The 20,966-nt window shown below is 56.8% G+C and overlaps 1 protein-coding gene across 4 annotated transcripts in view; it reads left to right on the top strand.

Moving 5' to 3' along the window:
• DLG3 (discs large MAGUK scaffold protein 3) overlaps nucleotides 1-20,966 on the top strand; it is a 75,796-nt gene extending 54,830 nt beyond the window's left edge. The window contains exons 12-24 of one of the 4 annotated variants that reach the window (XM_079319281.1): nucleotides 1,504-1,660; nucleotides 1,976-2,078; nucleotides 7,555-7,669; nucleotides 11,219-11,395; nucleotides 11,921-11,996; nucleotides 12,584-12,683; nucleotides 15,416-15,457; nucleotides 16,151-16,201; nucleotides 16,978-17,079; nucleotides 17,249-17,421; nucleotides 17,978-18,087; nucleotides 18,661-18,752; nucleotides 20,482-20,966. In XM_079319281.1, coding sequence (XP_079175407.1) covers nucleotides 1,504-1,660; nucleotides 1,976-2,078; nucleotides 7,555-7,669; nucleotides 11,219-11,395; nucleotides 11,921-11,996; nucleotides 12,584-12,683; nucleotides 15,416-15,457; nucleotides 16,151-16,201; nucleotides 16,978-17,079; nucleotides 17,249-17,421; nucleotides 17,978-18,087; nucleotides 18,661-18,752; nucleotides 20,482-20,588 — 1,405 coding nt within the window. In that variant the 3' untranslated portion in view covers nucleotides 20,589-20,966. Of the gene's footprint in view, nucleotides 1-1,503; nucleotides 1,661-1,975; nucleotides 2,079-2,520; nucleotides 2,630-6,923; nucleotides 7,076-7,554; nucleotides 7,670-11,218; nucleotides 11,396-11,920; nucleotides 11,997-12,583; nucleotides 12,684-15,415; nucleotides 15,458-16,150; nucleotides 16,202-16,977; nucleotides 17,080-17,248; nucleotides 17,422-17,977; nucleotides 18,088-18,660; nucleotides 18,753-20,481 lie in introns of those variants that run through there. The other 3 variants (XM_079319278.1, XM_079319280.1, XM_079319279.1) reach the window with 3 other exon arrangements.

The raw sequence follows: 20,966 nt of genomic DNA on the forward strand, positions 1-20,966 counted from the left end.
GGGCACAAGTGCTGCTTAGATGTGGATGTGGCTCCAGTGACCCTCATGTCCTGTAGCACCTAGGACTGGGAACCAAAGAATCTGTTTTCCAGTGAGCTCCATCACTGCAAGCCAGACCCAGCATAGCCCCTGAGGATCCCCTCAGCTGCTCTGTGCCAAGGTCCCAGTGTTAACACTGTGACATTCAGCATGGGATCTGCCTGGAGGAGCCGTGTTGTGCCTCCTGTGAGGAGGATGGAAGCCAAGAGTGCATGTCATGACTGAGACCTGTGACATACCTGTCTGGGGCTTCATTTCCTCTCCTTATTCTTGTAGGGTCTGTTACCTTCCACAAAACTGTCTGGTCCTCACAGGTGCTGAGGATGCTTCCCCCTATTGAGGGGAGTTTGTGCTTCCTGCACACTGCTTGGGCAGCAGCAAAACCCAAGGGGCAGAGCAAGTTCATCTCCTGGTTGGAGGCAGGGTTTGCAGACCCAGAAACCTGACCTATTTCTTCCCCTGAGAGAACTCTAGCCCTAGGCACAGCTTTGCTGCAGAGGGACGGATGGCTGCAGCACTCCCTGCCCCCTCACAACTGCTCCTAAGCCAAGCACTGGTAACATCTTGAGGGCTTGGGGTTGGGCATCTTTTGACTGAGCATGTCCACAGTTTTCCTGCATCACCCAGTCCTGGTGTCTTTCAGCCCCCCCACCCCAATGCTCCAAGGTCCTCTTAGCACAGGTCTGCCAAGATTTTAGGGTGCCCTCACTCAGTGCCATGCCTCGGCTCCAACATCTCTTCTAACACAACTCAGAGATTTCCCTCTGATACCTGGCAGGTGAGTGGTTAATCAGGCTGCTGAGCTAAATGTCACAATGGTCCTTGTGGTACCCAAGGAAGTGCCCAGGATCCAGCCACAGCAGATGCACTGATGGTCTGCAGTATCTTGTTGGCTGGCAGGCACCACCAGCCCATGCTAATTGGCATCATTTATTCTTTATTTCAATCCAGAGCTTGAGCTGGGAGCTGCCATTGTTCTCCCAGACAAAAATGGGCACAGGAGGTTTGCGATGCCAGGCCATCTTTCTGCTTTCGTCTGCCTATTGTTTGAGCTGTGATTTAATTAAGTAATCATCAAAAAGTTTAGGACTTCGCTTGAGCTGTGCAGGGTCTGTGGGATTGGAGGGGTGCATGGGGGGTGTGTAGGCACACTTGCCATGCTCTGGAGGGGCTTGATCCCACTCTTCTGGCTCATGGCATCTCATACCACCATGCAGTTCAATGTTTCTGTGTGTCATTTCACGGTGGATGCTCTGTGTCTGTCCATGCTGTGTCTCATGTCACACCCACTGCACCTCCTCTGATTTATCAGTCTCCACAGTGCTGAGGGCTGAGTCACACCAGGCTGCACTCAGGTGACTCCAGCCCCACCAATGTGCCATGAACCCTGGGCACACAAAAGCCTGTCACCAGCTTTGCTGCTCCTCACCCTGATGTCTCCCTGTCCCTCGTGTGTCCTTCCAGGGAGCCCCGGAAAATCATCCTGCACAAAGGCTCCACCGGCCTGGGCTTCAACATTGTTGGAGGGGAAGATGGCGAGGGGATCTTTGTGTCCTTCATCCTGGCTGGAGGCCCTGCTGACCTCAGCGGGGAGCTGCGGAGGGGAGACCGCATCCTTTCGGTGAGTCGGCGGGACACCCACTGCCCCTTCACGGCCTCCCACAGCCCCGGGTGGGCACTGTCCCCTGCCACCCGACGCACGGTTCCCTGGGTCATCCACGGCGGCGGGGGCAGCCCTGATGCCTGGGGGCAGGTGCTGGCTACTACCGGGATGCCGGTATTGGAAGTGCCAGTTCCAGGCGCGGTGCTGGGGATGCAGCGGCAGAGTGCTGAGGCTCGGGGGGACTGTGGGTACCGTGGTGCCGGTAGAGGCGGGGCAGCCCCCTCGATTGGCGCCCGCACGGGTCGGGTTCAGCGGAGCCGCTCTGTCCCGCAGGTGAACGGCGTGAACCTTCGCAACGCCACCCACGAGCAGGCGGCGGCGGCGCTGAAGCGGGCGGGGCAGACGGTGACCATCATCGCGCAGTACCGGCCCGAAGGTACCGCCACGGGCCACCGCGACCGGGACCGGGACCGGGACCGGGACCGAGGCGGGCGGGGCATGCAGATGAGGAGTGTTGTTCTGCAGTGTTGTTATGTACATGAGGGGCGTGGTTGTGCAGATGAGGGTGTTGTTATGTAGATGTGAGGTGTTGTTATGCAGATGAGGGGTGCGTCTATACAGGTGGCGGGTGTGGCTATGTAGATGAGGGGCGTGGCTGGGTAGATAAATGAGTGGTTGTGCAGATGATGTGTGTTGGTATGTACATGTGGGGTGTTATGCAGGAGAGGGGCGTGGCTATAGAGGCGATGGGCGTGGCTATGCCGATGAGGGCGGGGCGGTGTCCGGCGCGCGGGCCGGAGGCCGGGGCAGGGGGCTGCGGGCGAGGCGCTGCCGGGGGGCGGGGCCGGGGCGGGGCGGGGCCCGGGGCGGGGCGGGCGGGGATTGGCCGGGGCGGGGGGGGCGTGGCCGCACCGTCCCGCCGGCCGTGGCTGCGCCGCTTTGTGTGCGGGCCCGGCGGGTGCGGGGCCGCGGCCGCCCCGCCTGCAGGTGAGCGCCCTCCGCCGCACGGGCAGCCCCGCCGGGACCCCTCCGGCAGCGGGGCTCGACGGGACGGGGTCGTCTTCGGGGGAGGGGAATGAGCTCTGCTTGTCGGAGGGCGTCGCCGCGAGGCCCGGCTCCGTGGGGTCCCGCGGGCTTTGCTGGAGGGACCCCGTGGTCGGGAGAGCTCAGGGGTCCTGCGGGGCGACCACGGTGCGGGCGGGGCTGGAACCGGGGCGTCGCTGCTGCGTTGGGGCTCGTCCCCACCTCCGAGCATCCCACCTGCGGCGCCGCCCCGAGCCTTTCGTTCCGGTTGGGTTCCGATTCCCGCGGCAGCGGCGGGGGCCGGTGGTCCCGGGGTGAGGAGCCGGGTAGCGGGAAGGGAGCGGGCAGCTGCCCGCACAGAGCTTCCCTGGGCGGCAGCGCTGGAGCGTGGCCCGTGGGCTGGGAGGGCTAGCCTGTTGTGTGCCAGCCATTGAGGGGCCGGGCCGGTCCCGGGGCTGCGGCCGTGCCCCGAACGGCGCCGTGCACGTGCTGGGATGCAGCCGTTCCCGTCTGGAAAACGTGTCTCTGCCGGGCCCCACTGGCGTTCCCCACCAGCTGTTACAGCTCTCTCCAAGGAGGCCGATGTGCACCCTAGACGTCCCTTCGTCTTGTGCCTCCTGTGGCATCGCTGGGCAGTGTCCTGTTGATCCCTGTCTCCTGTTCCTCCATCCCATGGCAGAGGCCGTTGGGGTGTGGAGCCACTGGTGCTGCTCTGGGTTGTGCTGTGGGTGTGGGGTTTGTTTGTTTTGGCTTTTTTTTTTTTCTCTTTCTTTCCAGGAAGCGATTAATGTTCTCGTATTGCTGGCTCTCTTTGACACTTGAGATTTGGCAAAGACACCAACCAAGAGTGGTTCTTAAATGTCAAACTGGACAAGATGTTTTAAAACCCCCTTAAACCGAGGTGGAAATGTTATTGTGTTGTCACTGGTGACTTTCCACGTCTGTGAGGGTTCCTGGCACCTGTGGGCAGCAGCACCCAGCACAGGGGCTGCAGCCATCCCGGGGGCAGTGCTGTGGCTGTGGAGGACAGGCTGTTGGATCTTGACAGTTGCCATCAGTTCTCCAGAGGCTTGAAGGGCTGGGAGTCACGGTGTGGGTGAGGCTGGGCCCCCTCAATGGGCTGCATGCTCTCAAATGTTTGCCTTTTCCATGTTTGTCACGTGGAAAGAGCAGGAGAGCTGAATTGTGGGATGGCCAAAGGAGGAGATGCTGGTGGAAAGGGGATTTGAGAAGTTCTTCCCCGCTAGCAGAGGTGGAGGATGGCACCTGTCTCTCATACCTGAGCGTGGGAAGGGCTTTCCTTGGGGTGCTGGATGAGCACAGTGTACTCTGTGTCTGACCCTGCTGGGGCTCCAGGGGAAAGAGAGGCTGTTTGTGCAGGTCTCAGGGGATGAGGGGCCCTCCCTGTTTTGTCTTGCCAGACAGCAGGAGGGAAAAGAAGCAAAGACAAATCCAAGAAAGATTAGAAAGAGGAGCTGCTGTCCTGCCTTTTTTCTGAGCACCAGCACCTTTGACCTCTGCTGCCTGCTGTCGAGGGGGGGAATGATGGTTCCTCAATGTTTTTGTGAGGTCCATTCCCTCTGACCACTTCTCCCCCTGACCTTTGCCTGCTGCTATCTCCAGCGCTTGGATTTGGCAATTCCCCCTCCTCACACCCCATGCAACAAAGCTTAGGCATTCCTCACCTGAAAATAACAAAAATCACATTATGGCTTTTCTCTGAGTCAGTCTGTTCAAAGGGAAGTTCCAGAGCTGTGCAATGAGTTCAAAAGCTTCTGAGCTTTCCCTATGGCTGTGCTTCCTTCTGCTTTCCTAGGCCTGTGGAGGGAGGTGTCTGTGCAGAGGGAAGGTGTCTGGGGTCAGGGTGCTAAAATGGGCTGAAACTATTGGTAGTCTTTGCAAGTGGCTGGGCTGAAACCTGTGACTGAGCATTTCTGGGCTCTGGGCAGAAGTGTTTGGATAAAGGGTTTTATGTGTACTCAGGAGCTGCTTTCCAATGTAGCTCTCCTCTCTGGCAACGCCTTCTCCTTTGTGCTGTCTCCTGGTGCCCAGATGCAGCCCCACGGCTTTGTTGGCTCTGCTGGGCGTGTTTGCAGGTGTGTCACACGCCTGTGCTGGTTCTGGATCCTTGGGGCAGGCAGGGGATCCTGCCTGTTGGTTGTGGTCTATAGCATGTGCACACTGCCAGCATGGAGCTCACCCCAGGGACAGAGTCAGGCTCAGCTCTGGGAACACCCACACCCTGGAAAGGGAAAAGCAGTGGGAGGGTACAGTGGTGTTTGTATCGAGCTGCTGAGTGAGAAGAGCAAACATCCTGGCGGGCGATGGCACTCACAGCAAGAGGTGCCGGCTCGTTTGTTACATACTTTTCAGTCTTGATAAGCATGTCCTGAACGTGTTGAACACTGTGGGGATCAGCCCTGGCTCACCTCCCCTCTGCACCCTGGCCAAGCTTCTGGGAGGGTTTGAGCTACACAGGAGATGTTATGAGAGTCAAGGTGCAAAGCTGAGGTGGCCGTAAGTCATGGAGCAAAGGCAGGAGTGCTCCTTTCTGAGGGTCATCTGCTGGTGATTGCCTCAGACTGTTCAAATGTGCAGTTTAAAGGGTGCCCGTGGCACCTGGGAGTACCCTGTGCTCAGTGCTGGGGTAGCTTTGCCTCCCCTGCTCTGGGAGGGAGGCAGCAGGTTTGCTTTGGGGCTGGCTGCTCCTCCGCTCTGCCCTCCCACAGCTGCAGCAAATGTGGGTTGGTGGCTCCTTGAAAGACCCTTCCAAGGGCAGGACTGTGTGTGCTCTCTGGGGGTTAGAGCCAGAGCAGCCCCTGTGTCCTTCAATTTGCTGCATCCAGCCTGGTTTGTGCTTCTTGTTATGTCAGTGGGCTTTTCCCATCCCTCTCAGCAGGCTGGCCACTCCAGCAAAACTAGGAAAGTCCCTTTCCATGGAGTGCCTCATCTGAAATGGAGGCATTTCAGAACTGTACCCTTGGGCTGCATGCAGGGGGATGTATATACCATTTCTGGCAGGGCTGTGGCACTCACAAGTTGCCCTTCCAACAGCCCCACCCTCATGCTAGAGGTGGGAAAATCTCCTTTTTCCCTGTGTTTCTTGTCCAATCCCAGGCAGTGCATCCTCCACACTTCTTGTGGAGAACTGTTGTGTGAGGAATGTGAGTCTGTGTAGCAGGAGCAGTGGTCCCATCAGTGTGGGATGTTCAGGAATCTGTGCCCCCAGCAGGGTTTGTGGTGACCTGGCTGGGGACACAGGGTTGTAGGGTGCTTTCTGAGGGAAACCACCCTTCTGTACCAAAGAGGGTTTAAGAAGAAGCTGTACCCACTTCTGACAGATGCTTCTCTAGGATTCAAGAGCTTATGGGTATTCAAGGACAGAATAAGCTGTGTGGGGCAAGAGATGTAGGGTGGGATGAAGCTCACTTCCCTCTGCTGAGACCTTCATAAAATCCTGGTGCTGCTTTGGTGGCAGAATTCAGTTTTCCTGTGAAATAAGTGATGTCAATGCCTTGCTGCTTCTGTGTTTCCCTCTGCCAGGAAGGCAGGTGAGGCAGTGGGTGCCCCCTGGCATGGGGCAGCTGGGGGTTCTCATGGTCTCCACATTAAGCAGCTGACCCTGCCCTGTGTTGCAGCAACTCTGGATGTTGCATGGTGGGAGAAGAGGCTTCACATGAAGTTTCTGTTTGCCTCTTGGCAGTTCTTGTGTATGCTGCCTTCCTCCCCCCCCCCCCCCCGCCCTTAAGTAAAAGTTTATCTTTGGCAACTGGGTGTAGCAGGGGGATACCCCAGCTGTAGGGCTGGAGAGTCAGGAAATGCTGAGGTGCAGCTGCATCATCCCATAACCCCAACGCAGCTTTTGTCTGCACTGACAGTCCATGGGAGAGGGGCTGGGTCCCGAACAAAGCCCACAGGGCATTTCTGGGTAGTGTTGCTGCTGTCCCCATGTGATGTGGCTCCACAGGCCCAGCACAGCTGAGCTGCTGTGCTCCCCTCTCCAGAATTATAACCCAAGCCACGTCTAAACCACTAGGTTGTGGACAAGACTTTCTAGGCAAGTCTTACAGGACAGATGAGCCTGGTCCTCTCTCACCTGTAACTGCAGGATGTGCTCAAGGGACAAAATAAAGGGTGTGAGGTGAGATCTGGCAGCTGTGGCTGTGCCAGCAGCTTTCCTGGAGCCACAGCTGCACTTTCCTCACTCAGGCCTGGGTAGGGAGGCCGGGTGCCTCCACCCTCTGTGTGTCAGCCCGACCTTTACACCGGCTGAAGGTCGTGCTGGCGCGGTGCAGGTGCCGGGCTGGCGGCTGCTCCAGCCCAGCTGCCTGCCAGCAAGCTGCTGGTGTCTTCTGGAGGGTTCCTCAGCTCTTCCTGTACATTTCTGCTGCTGGGATGTAGAAGCAAAAGGTGAATTCCTCCTCTCTGCTCCTCTTCCAAGGGCAAGGACTTTGTGTTTTGGCTGCCTTTCCCCATTCCTGCTGAGATCTTTGCTGCCAGCAGAGCGGTGGCTGGGGACTCCCCCAGTGGCTGTGGTCGTGTCTCAGTGCTCCAGCTGGTGGGCACTGGTCTCCTGGACGAGCTCTCATTCTCTCTCTGTGTTTTGAACTGCTCTGTAGGTCAGCAGCTGGCCAAGTCATGCCAGCAGTGGAGGTCACAGCAGCCCTTGCCTGAGCTGCAGTGTGGGAAGTTGTGGTGGGGTTGGGAGCAGCTGGAGCCCTGCCTGCTCCAGATGCCCTGCCTGGGCTCCTGCAGAGCTCTGTAACCTCTTTAGCTTTGCCCTGCCTCGTGTGCGGGGACAGACAGGCTGGTGGGCAAGGTGCCTGGGGGACAGGCCTGGCTGGGCGTGGGGGGAGCTGTGCCTGCACTGAGCAGCCCTGTCCCCACAGAGTACAGCCGCTTCGAGTCCAAGATCCACGACCTGCGGGAGCAGATGATGAACAGCAGCATGAGCTCGGGCTCGGGCTCGCTCCGCACCAGCGAGAAGAGATCGCTCTATGTCCGGTAAGGCCCCACGGGCACATCCCCAGCACACGGGCTCAGGGCTGCTCACTGCTCAGCCTGGCCTTGCAGACAAGGGAGGGGAGGGCTGTGGGTGCATCACCAGCCTGGAGGGTCAGCAGGGACTGCGGGGCTCTTGCGCTGCCGTGTCAGGGCTGGGTGCTCAATGCCTCTCCCAAGGACAGCTCCAGTTTGAAGGCAGTGCTCTACAGAGCCTGGGTGGCTGCTGGGCAGCCCAGCACACTGAGGAGCTCTTGAAAACAGGGAAATGGTGAGCATCCAGCCCTGCTTCTGCCCCAGGCAGCTCGTGGCAGCTTTCAGGACACTCTCCTCAAACAGCTAACAGGCTTCTCCTTGTCTCCTTCTGCCATTCCTGTGGCAGGATCTGGCTGGATGGGAGATGAGCTCTTAGGAGGATTATTGCTCTGAGCCCTCAAAGCACTTTTGGTCTGGAGCCAGGTGCAGGACAGGCAGGCAGGGGTTAAACAGCCATGCAGCTCAAACTGCTGCAAGTCCTGTGTGGACAGGACAACCTCTGTCACCTCCTGCCTGCCACAGCACCAGTGGGATGAGAGCTAATGAGTAATTTTAACTTGGTAATTAAAATAATCCTGTAAATCCTCATCCTGCACAGCCTGTTGCAGGTGAGGCTGGCTGGAGCAAGGGATGCTGTTCCTCCTTCCCTGTGAGAAGGATGGCAAGGGCTCAGGCTGCATGAGCCTCAGCCTGCATCTCTCACTGCATGGCTGCTCCATACAGAGGGACTTCAGGCATGGTGGGTGTGGAGGGGACAGCTGCACCTCTGGGTTCCTGCAGTGCACACCTTCCCACAAGTCTCTGCAGGCATTTTGCTTGATTTAGCATCTCAGGACTCCCTGGGAGTGTGTGACAAGCTGGGTGCAGTGTTGAATAAACATCGTCTTGTTAGTCCTGCCCTCATTCCCCTGTTGTCCTGTGGACACCCTCATCTATGGATGAGGGTTTAGGCTGTGTCCAGCTTGAGTTGAGCCTGTTCTCTGCCTGGAAAGCTGCTCATGCATCAAAGTATTCCTTGTGAACCAGAGCTGCCTCCATGCTGCTCATAGCATTTCTTGATTCTTGGTGCATCCCCCCATGGGGCTTTGGAGGCCTCCACAGCAGTGTCCCCTCACACCCAGGTGGAGCTGGGCTGTGCCTTGCTGAGAGGGTGATCCCAGGGGAGAGCTGTTCCCCAGTGTGGCCCTTCAGAGCACTGCTTGACACACGCCCTGCAAACGTGCTTAAAGAGCTGCCCTTGAAAGGGCTGCCGGGTGCCCAGGCTGCCCCAGCCCTTCTGGGCGGGGCAGTTTCAAGCGCAGTTTACCCGAAACCAGCAGAGCTGCTGCACTGTGGACAGGACATCAATTACAGGACTTGCTACCCAACTGCTTGAGTCAGCCCTGAATGTCTGCATTGCATCCTGTGTGCTGTTGAAGGGCTGGAGCCGATTTGGGAGTGCTGGAGTTTTGTGCTGCAAAGGCAGGGGCAAGGCAGGTTCACGTCCTGCCTGTCACCTCCCTGCACTGCTGCAGGGCAAAGTCTGCCAGCACTGGGGCCGTGCTGGGTGGGGATGGAGGTCAGGCAGGCATTGTGCCTGGGCACCAGGAGGAAGCCATGGGAGTCCTTGGCACTGCTTCTCTGCCCTCCAGCCAAACCATCTGCTCTCCTGGCCGTGAGTGCTGTGAGCTGGCCTGGGGACAGAGCAGAGCTGCCGTCTGGCCCCTGTGCACCCGAGGAGCTGAGCCATGATGTGTCCTGCAGGCAGGCACAGCCAGGGGTGGCTCCTGCAGGCAGGCACAGCCAGGGGCCCATGGCTCCTGCAGGCAGGCACAGCCAGGGGCTCAGGCTCCTGCAGGCAGGCACAGCCAGGGGCTCAAGCTCCTGCAGGCAGGCACAGCCTGGGTTTGGCCAGTCTCCTGGAGCATTGTGCCTCGGGGCAGCCAGTGCTCTCGTGCTGGCTGTGCAGGTGTCCTGCCCCTGCAGAGATCTCGCTGTGCCTGTTCTGGGATGCCAGTGGCTGCTGCAGGAAGAGCAAGGGCCCTGTGCTGCTCTGCAGGGCAGGGTGCATGCAGTGGGCAGGGCTCCTCAGAGCCTGCCTGGCTTTGGGAACCGGCCTGACCAGTTCCCCAGGGCCCTGGACAGCAGCACTGACCTCCCAGCAGCCTGTCAGCCACATGCAGCCTTATCTTTTAGCCTGGAGCTGCCTGCAAGGCTTGATTACCCCTGGCCAAAGCACCCGTTGGTGGTTGGTGCTCTGCTGCTGGCTGCAGCCACGCTGCCCTGCAGAGTGAACAAGCACAAGAGCTGCCCCAGCCCTGAGCAGGCTGGGCAAGAAGAAGAGATCTGGTGGCTGAATGTGTCTGGATGCATAGGGCAGATTGGGTCTTGTCCTAGAGAGCCCTCCCCATGGGGCAGCCCTTCTTCTACCCATTCAAGACCCAGCTCCAGGTGCCCTGACAGGTTTCATAGCTCAGCACTCCCCTGGCAGAAATGCCCTCCATGCTCTGCTGCTCCACAGGGACATGCCACATGATCCCTCAGCCCTTCCACTCACAGTGTGCTTTTAGACCCTCTTTGGAGTCCCCACAGTGGAAGGGGGTAATGAGCAGAACAGAGGTTGTCTCTCCTGCTTGAAGGAGGTTTATTAGGGCCAGGATTAAACCAGCAAACCAGTACTTGCAGTGCCTGGGCTCATGCTGGGCTGGGGGCCAGTGGGGCCAGTGTCCCAGGAGCAAATACAGAGGTTGTGCTGCCACTACATTTAGTGACTCTTCCCTTTCTTTGCCTTTTTGCAAGTTAATGCATCAAAGCAGACACAGTCTGTGTGATCTGACATTAGTAGAGCTGTAGGTGAAGCCACCAAAAGCAGCTTATGGGTACAGGCTGCAGTGCTGTGTGTGATGTACGTGTGTGGGAAAAGTATTAGTGCTGCTCAGTAAAAAAGAAAGTCTTTTCTGTAGCTGGTTAGTATAATTTTGAAGACAATTTTAAACTAAATAAGGTGTTCTCAGGGAAAGTGTCTAGGAAAATGATCAGCTGTGGAAGCAGATATATATACTCTGAGATGCATTCCTCATTCACGAGCTCTGTACATAAATAAAGGCTGTGCTCAATGCCTTGGTGGTCTGGTGGTCTCTGCCTGTGCAACCACCCACCAGCAGTGGGGTCTGATGTTCCCCATCCCATTCCTTGGCCCCACAGCCACAGAGGGATGTGGGGAGCAGCTGCTGCTGTGTGCCTGGCCTGCTCACTAATCACAGACACTTTCAGTGCATCTATGGCTCATGTGCATCCTGCAGTTGAGGTCAGCAGTGAGTTCTCTCAGCCCAGCACTGTTCCTGCATTGCACTCTCTAGGGCTTGTGCTGAGCCTGTCAGCCAAGGGATGTGCTGGTAGCACTGCTCACCTTGGCAGGGTTTGGGTTTAAACTTTTTAAGGTGTGAAGGTTTCAGTGGCCCAGGAGGTTGGCAGTGCTGCTGGCCTGGCTGCCTGGCCATGCTCAGAGAAGGCATCACTCCTCTCTCTCCTCCTCAGAGCCCTGTTTGACTATGACCGGACCCGGGACAGTTGCTTGCCCAGCCAGGGACTCAGTTTCTCCTATGGGGACATCCTGCACGTCATCAACGCCTCTGACGATGAGTGGTGGCAAGCCAGGCTCGTCACACCCCACGGAGAGAGCGAGCAGATCGGGGTCATCCCCAGCAAGAAGAGGTGGGTGGCCATCAGCAGGAGCTGTCACACATTTGGTGTCCCCAGGATTCCCCCAGACTCTGCAAGCCCTGCAGGCTCTGCTCAGGCTGGGGTCTCCTTGTGGTCCCAGTCCACCTGCCCCGTGCAGGTCCCTGTGGGGATGGGGAGTTGGTGTGAGCCAGTCTGGGTCTCTGTGTGAGAGCAGAGTCACAGCAGCAAGAGCTGCTCCCTGTGTCCTCTGTCAGTCCTAGCTCTGTAGCCAGGTCCTGTTGTGAGGGGGAAGTCACAGAGAGCAGAGGAGCTGGCTGCTGCTGCCTTTAGGTCTGCAAAACCAGCCTTGTGTCTGTCCTCTATCTGTATTGGGAATGCTGGCTTGGCTCCTCTCCTGCTCCTGCAGGAGAGACCCTGGGCAGGCAGCTCCACACCTGACCCTCCCTGGGAAGGAGCTTCTATTTGCCAATGGGCAATTCCATTTGCTGCCTGAGGAGCTGTGTGGTCAGGGTGAAGGGCATATGGATGGGACTAGCAGCTTTCTCTCTTGATCAGGGTGGAAAAGAAGGAGAGAGCACGGTTGAAAACAGTGAAGTTCCACGCCAGGACTGGAATGATTGAGTCCAACAGGGTAAGTGCTGATCTGGGGCTCAGTGGGGCACCTGGAACTGGTAACTAGTGAGGGCAGGATGAGTCCCAGCAGCAAAAGCTCCTCATGGGGCAGCTCAAACAATCCCAAGGCAAAGAGTTATATGACTGGACCTGCCCCAGGTCCTCACCTGCTTGGCACAAACCCTCCATGAATATGCAGTGATTGGGCAGAGGAGCACAGATGGTGTGAAAGTACTGGGGAAGGACCCGTGTTTGGAGTGATGGGGTGGCAGAGCTCATGGCTTGGAGCTGCCTGCAGGCAGCTGGTGAAGGTAGCTGCCCTCTCACCTCACAAGCAGTCCCTAACACACCAACAAGCAAGGAAGAACAGGCTGGCTACCCCTGCAGAGCTGCTGATTGCCCCATCAGCTTCCCAGCATCCCTACCACGTGTTTTTCTCCATGCTTAATTTTTTTCCTGCATTACAGTTCTCATGTAATCTCCATGATTTCATTTGAGGGTGGCTGCCCTGACACAGCTCCTCATTGTCTCTCCATTTTAATTTTCCCCACATGTGTTAAACACCATTGTTTTTTCTGTCCTCCCTTCCATCTCCATGTTCTTCAGTCGATCAAAACGAAACGTAAAAAGAGTTTCCGCCTCTCTCGAAAGTTCCCATTTTACAAGAGCAAAGAGAACCTGGCCCAGGAGAGCAGCGGACAGGAACGTAAGTAGCAGCAGGCCAGAGAGGGCAAGCACCCCTCAGCTTCCCTGCCCTGAGGGAAGGTTCAGCACATTTCCACAGCCAGGGGTCCTGGCAGCTGCCTGAATTCAGCTCTGTGCTCCACAGTCGTGCCAGCAGCTAGGGAGAAGCTGGAGTTTGAAATGAAACAGCAGCTGCAGTCTGGCACACTCTTCTTTTCTTTCATGTTCAACATCTTCATCTTTTCATCCAACTTTAAACCCACCCAACTCCCTGCTCTGTCTCCCCCTGCTCTCCCCCCTTCGCTGCAGGCTCTGCTCCCTCCCTCTGCCTGCTTCCCTCCAAGTGAGGGGCTGGCTGCCTCCTGCAGAGCTTCTCCTGTCCTGCTCAGGGCCTGGGGAGGTCCCAGCTCCATCTTCCCTAGAATGACCTACAGCTCCACATTCCCACTGGAGAGCTCTTCCAGCAGATTAAGCCCTGTGGGCACAGGGAAGCCGTGCCCCAGCTGCCCGCCCGTGGCTGAGGCACATCTTTGGTAGTTGGCTGCAGATGTTGGGGGTCCACAGCTCTCACCACCCCGGGACTCCCAGTAAAGGCAGGGTGTTTATCTTGTGGCCCCAAATCCTGATGTGGGCAGCACTGGAGCTGCTCACCAAACCCAACCCCTCTGAGTGGTGAGCTGCATCCACTCCCTGGGCAAGCATCCTGGCAGTGCCCACATCTCTGGGAAGGGGCTGTGGGCAAGCAGAGCTGTGTCTGTGCTCCAGTGCCAGCACAGCAAACACATCCCTTCCCCTCTGGGGCTGTCCTGAGGGTCACACAGAGACAGGAGGTTGCTGCTGGACTGCTCCAAGGGCTGCCTGCATCCCTCTGCTGCCCATGACAAACTGGTGCCAGCTTTTGGTGATTTTAGCAGATGACAGCACAAGCCTCTGGCCCGTGATGAAGGTTGTCTGTGTGTCTGCCTGTCTGCAGTAGTGCCTGGACGTGGCTGGGCTCCAGTGAGATCCATGCTGAAGCTGGGAGCTCGCTTTTGGCTGCCCTGCAGTGAGATGACACAGCATGGGGATGGGGCAGGCCACTCTCTTTACCTGCCTGCATCTCAGACACAGCCAGCTCCCTCCCTGTGCTCTGCCACTGTCCATCCCAGTTTGCAGTGGGGGGCAGGTCTTTGCCTCACATTTCCACAGCCTGTGCAAGCACTGTGGCATGGGGCAGCTGACACACACAGATGGTGAAAAATGCGTCCTCCTGCCACATGTTACAGGATTGTGTGCTGTGCCTGGCCCCAGAGTGGCCAGGCTGTGCTGGAGAAGCACAGAGCCACTGTGCCCTGCCAGTACACTCTACAAGGGGAAACACTTCAACCCCTGTGCCAGCAGCTCAGGGTTGCAACTGCTTGGTGCCAGCTGGTGCTGCTGTGGCTGCCCTGCCCTCCCCAGACCCAGGGTGGCCCCTGGTGGCTCTTTGGCAGTGAGGGTGAGCTTGGGGGGCGGAGGTGGTCCAGCCACAAAAGGCAAGATGTTGGCAGGGGGCTGATGGTGTCAGCTCTGAAAATATTTAACCTCACTTGCAGTTGCAGCTCTGGGCCGTTCTGCACTCCTGTCACTAATGCTGGTCTGGCTCTGTCTCCCCCATCCCTCTGACTCCCCTTTCCTGCGCTGTCTTCTCTCCCCCTCTCCCCCTTCTCGCTGTCTGTGAAATCAGGACTTCCCTGGGTTAAGTGACGATTATTATGGAGCAAAGAACCTGAGTAAGTTGAATTCTGATGCACATTATTCCCTTTCTGTGGCTGGTGGTGCTGGGGAGTGGCTGGGGCAGCTGTGCTTCCCTGGGTGTGGGGCAGGAGGAGCCCTGGCTGCTGCTCCCCTGCCGGGGACCCTGTGTGCCAGCGCAGCCTGCGGGGCTTGAGGTGCCACTGCTGCACGTGGGACGGGTTGGGGAGACTGCCTGGGGGTGTTGGCCATGCCCTAAGTGCCTGCTGCACCTCCTCATCCTCCTCCTGCTCCTGTCTGGGTTGGTTGTTGCTTTAGCACTCGGAGCCACTGCCAGTGTGGGTGGGAAGTGGCCATGATGGGCCTGCTCAGAATGCGGTGCCTGACAACATTTTGAGGTGTTCCCACCTTTCTCTGGGTTACTACATGTGCAGAACTGCAAAATAATGACAGGAGCCCCATGGTCTTCTCAGCTGGGGCTGAGTTCCCTGCCAGTTCTGCACTCCCCAACCAGTGCAGAGCCTGACTGGGGCAGGCAGCGGCCAGCAAGCCTCTGTGGGGTGGTCGCAGCACTAGGATCAGCCTGAGCAAGCAAAGCCCAAACTCTGTCCCATTCTGTCAGTGTCTTGTCTCTGTGCGTCCCAGCCCCATCCCGAGGTAGGCTCCCCCTCCCTGTGCCAGCACAGCCCTGCCCTCCCCTGCCCGCTGTGTGCATGCTGCACCTGCTCCCCTGCCAGCCTTCTCCTCCCTGTGCACTCCACCTTCCCTCACCTGGGAAGCCCAGTGCCTGCACACCTGCCAGGCAGGCCCTCCTGCCTCCCTGTCTCCTCCTGGAAGCTCCCCCTGCATGTCCCCGGGCTCCAGCAAAGGTGAAAGGTGCCGCCCTTGCCCCTGTGGCACAGACTCGTCCCACTGGGTGCTGGGCTGCAGGTTTTTCGGGAGGCCAGCGCTGTCCTGCCCTCGGTCAGCAGTGCTGGGTGACAGTCCCCGTGCCTCCTGCCCATGCTCCTTCTGAAGGGGATCTCTCTGGTTGCTTTGCAGAGGGCGTGACATCAAACACCAGTGACAGCGAGAGCAGTTCCAGTAAGTGTGTGTCACCTGCTCTCCTGGCCCGTGTACGTGTGTGTCCCTGTATGAGTGTGCATGTTTGGGCACCTCCATCTTGTCTTGTCCCAGTGGTGGTTCTGTTCGGAGGCTGGTCCTTCCTGCTGTGACACGGAGATGCTGCGGCCAGCTCCCTCCTCGAGCCAGGGAGAGCAGGGGCTGGGGCCTGGGGTGAACCTGCCTGCCTCACTGCTCTCTCCTGGCTGCAGGACTCTGCTCCAAGCCAGGGTGGTGGGTTCCCATCCCATTCCCCATCCTCTGTGTCTGCTACAGGAATCAATGGCCAGAGGCCAGGCCTGTAGCACAGGCACCTGGAGCCCCAGCCTGTACAAGAGCCTGGGATCCAGCTGCAATAGATGCTCCCTTTGTCCCCAGGAAGTCCTCTAAATACCTGCAGGGAGGACACTGTATCCCAATGGGCTGGAAGCCTGCAGCAGTGGGGGAGGGAAAGAGGCAGCTTGACCCAGAGCTGGGACATGAATAATTAAAGTGGCTGAAGGGCTTGGAGCTGCATGCCCGTCATGCTTCACATCCGTGGGTGGAGTGATGGGGACAGCCTGAAGTGTCCCCCGAGCTGTGGGAGGATGAAGGGGCAGGATCCAGCCCCTCACCAGCTGCAGAAAGCTGGAGAGCTGCTGCAGGTGCTCAGCTGCATCCCCCTATCTGTTGCAGAAGGACAAGAGGACACCATCCTGTCATATGAGCCAGTGACACGGCAAGAAAGTAAGTCCTGAGCTGAACTGCCCCATGTCCACTCCAGCTTGGCCACCTGTGTCCCCAGCACAGACACAGTCTGTGTCCCCTCCTGCCATACCAGCACAGCTCTAGGCGGATGCAAGTGGAGTCTGGTGTGTTGTTGCAGCAGGGCAGCCAGGTGTGCACGGCTTTCACTGGCCTCGACTGCCCAGTTCCAATCAACAGAAAAGATTTGTGTTGTGGTCTGCAAGACCAAGGGAGAGATCCAGAGCTAAAACTGAGCTGGGCTTTAGTCCTCAGCTGGGGACAAGATTATCCCTTCTGCCTTAGACCAGGTCCCTGCTGCAGAGCAATACTCCCCCAACCCACAGCCTTTAACCCTGCTTGATGCTCAAATCCTGCAGACCCTTTTGCAGGCTGAATAGCCCCAGCCCTGGTGGTCTGTCCTTGCCAGAAGCTGGATCTGGCTCTTGGGCTCCCATCACTCCTCAGCTCTGTGGCATCCTTGCCCAGCTGTCCTGGTTGCCTGGCTCCTGCCCCAGCGAGGGAGCAGATTTGCTGATCCATGATCTTGGAGACCTGCAGAACCTTCCCTGGGGCCCTGCAGATGGTTTGGGTCAGATGGGAAGGACACGTTGACCGTGACCAGGAGGAGATAAACTGGCACAGAGGAGGCACCTTTGGGTGGCCGTGTGAGCAAGAGCACCCACTGCCAGCAGGGAGAGGGCAGGTGGATGCCAAGAGTGGCAGTAGGGTCAGCTGCCCACAGCACAGGGGGGCTCAGGTCTGGCTCTCGTTTGCAGTTCACTATGCGAGGCCAGTGATCATCCTGGGGCCGACAAAGGACCGAATCAACGATGACCTCATCTCTGAATTCCCACACAAGTTTGGTTCCTGCGTGCCCCGTAAGTCCCAGCCTGTGCTCAGTGCCCTTGCTGGAGGGAGGGGGGACTGGTGGCTCTGCTCCTTGCAGGGTCTTGCCCGTGGCCTGGGGAGGGGCTGGGAGCACAGGTGGGTTCTGTCCCCCAGTTTGTCGTGTGTCACTCTGGGGTCACTCTGCCCGCTCTCCTGCAGACACCACCAGGCCTCGGCGCGAGAACGAGGTGGACGGGCAGGACTATCACTTTGTGGTGTCCCGGGAGCAGATGGAGAAGGACATCCAGGACAACAAGTTCATAGAGGCTGGGCAGTTCAATGACAATCTCTATGGGACCAGCATCCAGTCAGTGCGAGCAGTGGCAGAGAGGGTGAGTGCCAGGTGCATTCCTGGGATGGCTCCCAGCCCAAACCCACACGTGTTCAGCAGTTCCCCTCCTTCCCCCACGGTGTTAATGAAGGGCTGTAACCACATTAAGCGAGCATGGCACGATCCTCTCCTCCCTCCAGAGCCTGCCAAGCCATGTGGCTGCTTTTCTCAGCTGTGTTACCTCTCAGCATGGTACCTCTGTCATCCAAACTCCACCCAAAAGCCTGGCACTGGTGGCCCAGCCTTGTGCTCAGGAGCTCACAGGATGGAGATACCTGGGTGCCCTCAAAGCAGCAGTGTTCCTCTGGAGGACTCCTGGAGTTACCCAGGGCTTGTAAATAGTTTTGCATGTCCAGACAAAGGTTCAATCCCTTTGCATTGTTGCTGTCCTGCCCTGAGCAGGCAGGAATGGGAGGCCATTGGGAGCTGACTTGTGTCTCAGGAGTGGGGTTTCATTTCTGTGGCTCCTCCCTTTTCAAGCACATCTGTATGAGCAAGCTGTTCCCACACAGATTAGACTGTGTGGGTAGGTCTGATCCTGATTGTCTCCTTTCCAGGGGAAGCACTGCATCCTGGATGTGTCTGGCAATGCTATCAAGAGGTTGCGACAAGCACAACTTTATCCCATTGCCATTTTCATCAAACCAAAATCCATTGAAGCCCTCATGTAAGTGCAGCACCATGTTCTGTGCCCCTCCAGCTGCTTGTCCTGCTGCTCCTGGCCCTGGGTAGTGTAGGCTGGAAGGGATGTGAGAGCTGAGCTTGCAATTCTTCTGAGCAGCAGCAGCAGCAGCAGAGAATATTATCTTGAGGAGGTTCAACAGCTTGAGACTGACCCTGGGATCAGAAGAAATTCTGCTGATACCAAGGGGCCTGGGAGTCAGAAGGGTCAAATTGCTCATTTCTATGTTTTATGAAGATTAGAAAACCTAGGCAAGCAGAGAGACTTCTGCAGCAATCTCACAAATTTAAGGGGTTGTCTGAATTTGAATTCCCTTCCATGCTGTGGTGAAGGGGGGTGGGGTAGGTGGCAATGGGAAGAACTGGGTGGAAGTTGAGATGAAATGCCAAGGCAGCCTGGAGACTGGGGAAGGGCCCTGCCTTTGGGAGCTGGGTCCTGCACAGCTTCTGTTGCTGTGAGCAGAGGGTTCCCAGGCACCCTGGCTCTGTGGGCTATTTTTGCTTCTGTTCATTGCTAAGAAAAAGAGCTAAAAAGTTTCTGGTTTTTTGTGCATGGCAGGGAGATGAACCGGAGACAGACATATGAACAGGCCAACAAGGTCTTTGACAAAGCCATGAAACTTGAGCAAGAGTTTGGAGAATATTTTACAGGTGAGTGTCCTGAGCAGGCTTGTATCTGATTTACTTCATTTTTCCATCCTGCAGCTGTGACCTCTCTACCAGCACTGTCCTGCTACAGGGTCATGGGAAAACATCCAGCTTCATCAAAGCAAAAGAGAAATGGCACTTTGCCAGGAGGGCTCTGCAAGGGGACTGCTCCAAGATCAGTGGATAGGAGTAAACCAGTCATAGAGGAGGAGACAAGTTGTCAGGCAGGATTTTCTGAGTTTGTGAAATCTTATAGCCAACTTCAACAATAATAAAAAAATCTAAAAATCCCCAAGCAGGGGAAGCACAGGATTTCAGAGTGCTACAAGACTACAGGAAGTAAACTCCTTGCATGGGAGAAAAGGGGAGCATTTTCAAAGAGAGAAAAGAAAAGTTTCTAAAGTCACTAAAATATTAGTGACCTAAATGGTGGAGACAGTCCTGAGTTATTACAAAACATCTACTGAAAAAGACTGGAAGTTTGGCTTGTTTCCTAAGTAGTCTTTGCTCAAGAGCCTGTCAGGGGTTGCTGACACTTTGTGCCTGCTGAGAGGAGCTGCTCATGACACAGGCATCCTTGTGCATTAAGGAACTAATGTTTGTAACATGATTAATTCTGGAGAACCACAGGCAGGTGAAGAGGCAGAGAAACTGGTCTTCCATCTTTTCTCCAGTGCAATAGCTGTTTCTTCTTAAGCTAAGGAATGATAATGTGTATTATAAAAGTGTGTATTACCCACCTAATAGCTACTGGGAAAAACCCCAAGCAGGATGTTTTCCAAAAATTGATTTCAGCTGGGCAAATATTTGGGTACGAACACTGTGAGCTTTCCCCAGAACTCCTGTCCTGGGCAGCAGCTCCAGAGCTGCTGGGTGTTCCTCCAGGAAAAATGCCACAGTTTTGCAGGCCCTCAACATGCCACTGTGCACTTGGAGGGCCAGTTTGATGTTGACCTGTGAAAAAGGAATGCTGTTGGCTGAAATGTGTTGAAAGAACTGGGTGATGGGCAGAGAGATGGTCACTGACACAGGTTCTGTGCCAGCAGCTTAGAATGAGGGAGCAGAGATGTTAGAGGATGGTGCTGGCTGGGTTACAGAGGCAGGCTGGATTACCAGAAAGCCTTGGCCCTTCACATACACCTTGCTGTGATGCAGCAGCACGGTGAAGTGCCTTGTGCTGTGTCTGTGTAAGCAGCAGGACTGAGCAGGGGCTGCAGCTGCCCCTTCCCAGCCTGAGAGCTCTGCGCTCCCACCCGCAGCAGGGGAGGCTGCAAACAGGAGGAGCCCTCAGCAGCTGGCCAGAAGGGAGCCCAGAGGGAAGGGACCCAGCTGCACCTGCACCCAGAGGGAAGGGACCCAGCTGCACCTCGGGCAGGTGCTTGGTGCAACCACTGAGCTGCCCCAGCCCTGCCTTGCCTCTCTCTCTTGGTGCAGCCGCGGCGGTGCCAGTCCCAGCGCGGTGCCTGACACAGTTTGCAAAGCTGATTAGCAGCCTGGTGTGGAGAGCCCAGCCAGCCCTGCACACAGGCAGGGGCTCTGCCAGCAGGGATCAGAGCTGGCTAATCCCTGCCGAGGTGCTGCTTTAACCCTCTGTGTCACTGGGCCACGGCAGCTCCTCTGGCACCGCCTGGTTCAGTCCCTCCTGTCTGAACCCTCCGCCCCATTTGCTCTCCCATAAGTCGTGGCAGTGCTGCCTGGTGCTCAGGGTCTTGCTTGTTCTCTCCTCTTCCAGCCATCGTACAAGGAGACTCTCTTGAAGAAATTTACAGCAAAATCAAACAGATCATTGAGGACCAGTCCGGGCACTACATCTGGGTCCCGTCCCCAGAGAAGCTCTGAAGATGTCTCCCACCTGCTTCCCTGTGAGCAGAAGATCTCTGAAGTCCCACCCAACCAAGCCCTCTGCCCCGAGGGGGAGGGATATGAAAACTATTCCTGCTCCCTTTTTTAGATCGTCGCAAAATTGAGTTTTCTAGTCCTGTTTCTTTTGTTGGGATGAACTCATATCATTCATCGCGTGACTGTTCCCACCATTCCTGCATGGACCTTCCCACTGCTCCATTAGAGACAGTTGAGAACCCATTCAAGGTCGTTTTTTTATTATTATTATTATTATATTATTATTATTATTATTATTATTAACTAAACAAAGAATCAAGATGGGAGGAGGCGGCTAAGGACTAATGTAAGAAAACAAGTGAAGCAATGGACTCTGAA

The sequence above is a fragment of the Erithacus rubecula genome (assembly GCF_903797595.1).
Source record: "Erithacus rubecula genome assembly, chromosome: 15".
NCBI lineage: Eukaryota > Metazoa > Chordata > Aves > Passeriformes > Muscicapidae > Erithacus > Erithacus rubecula.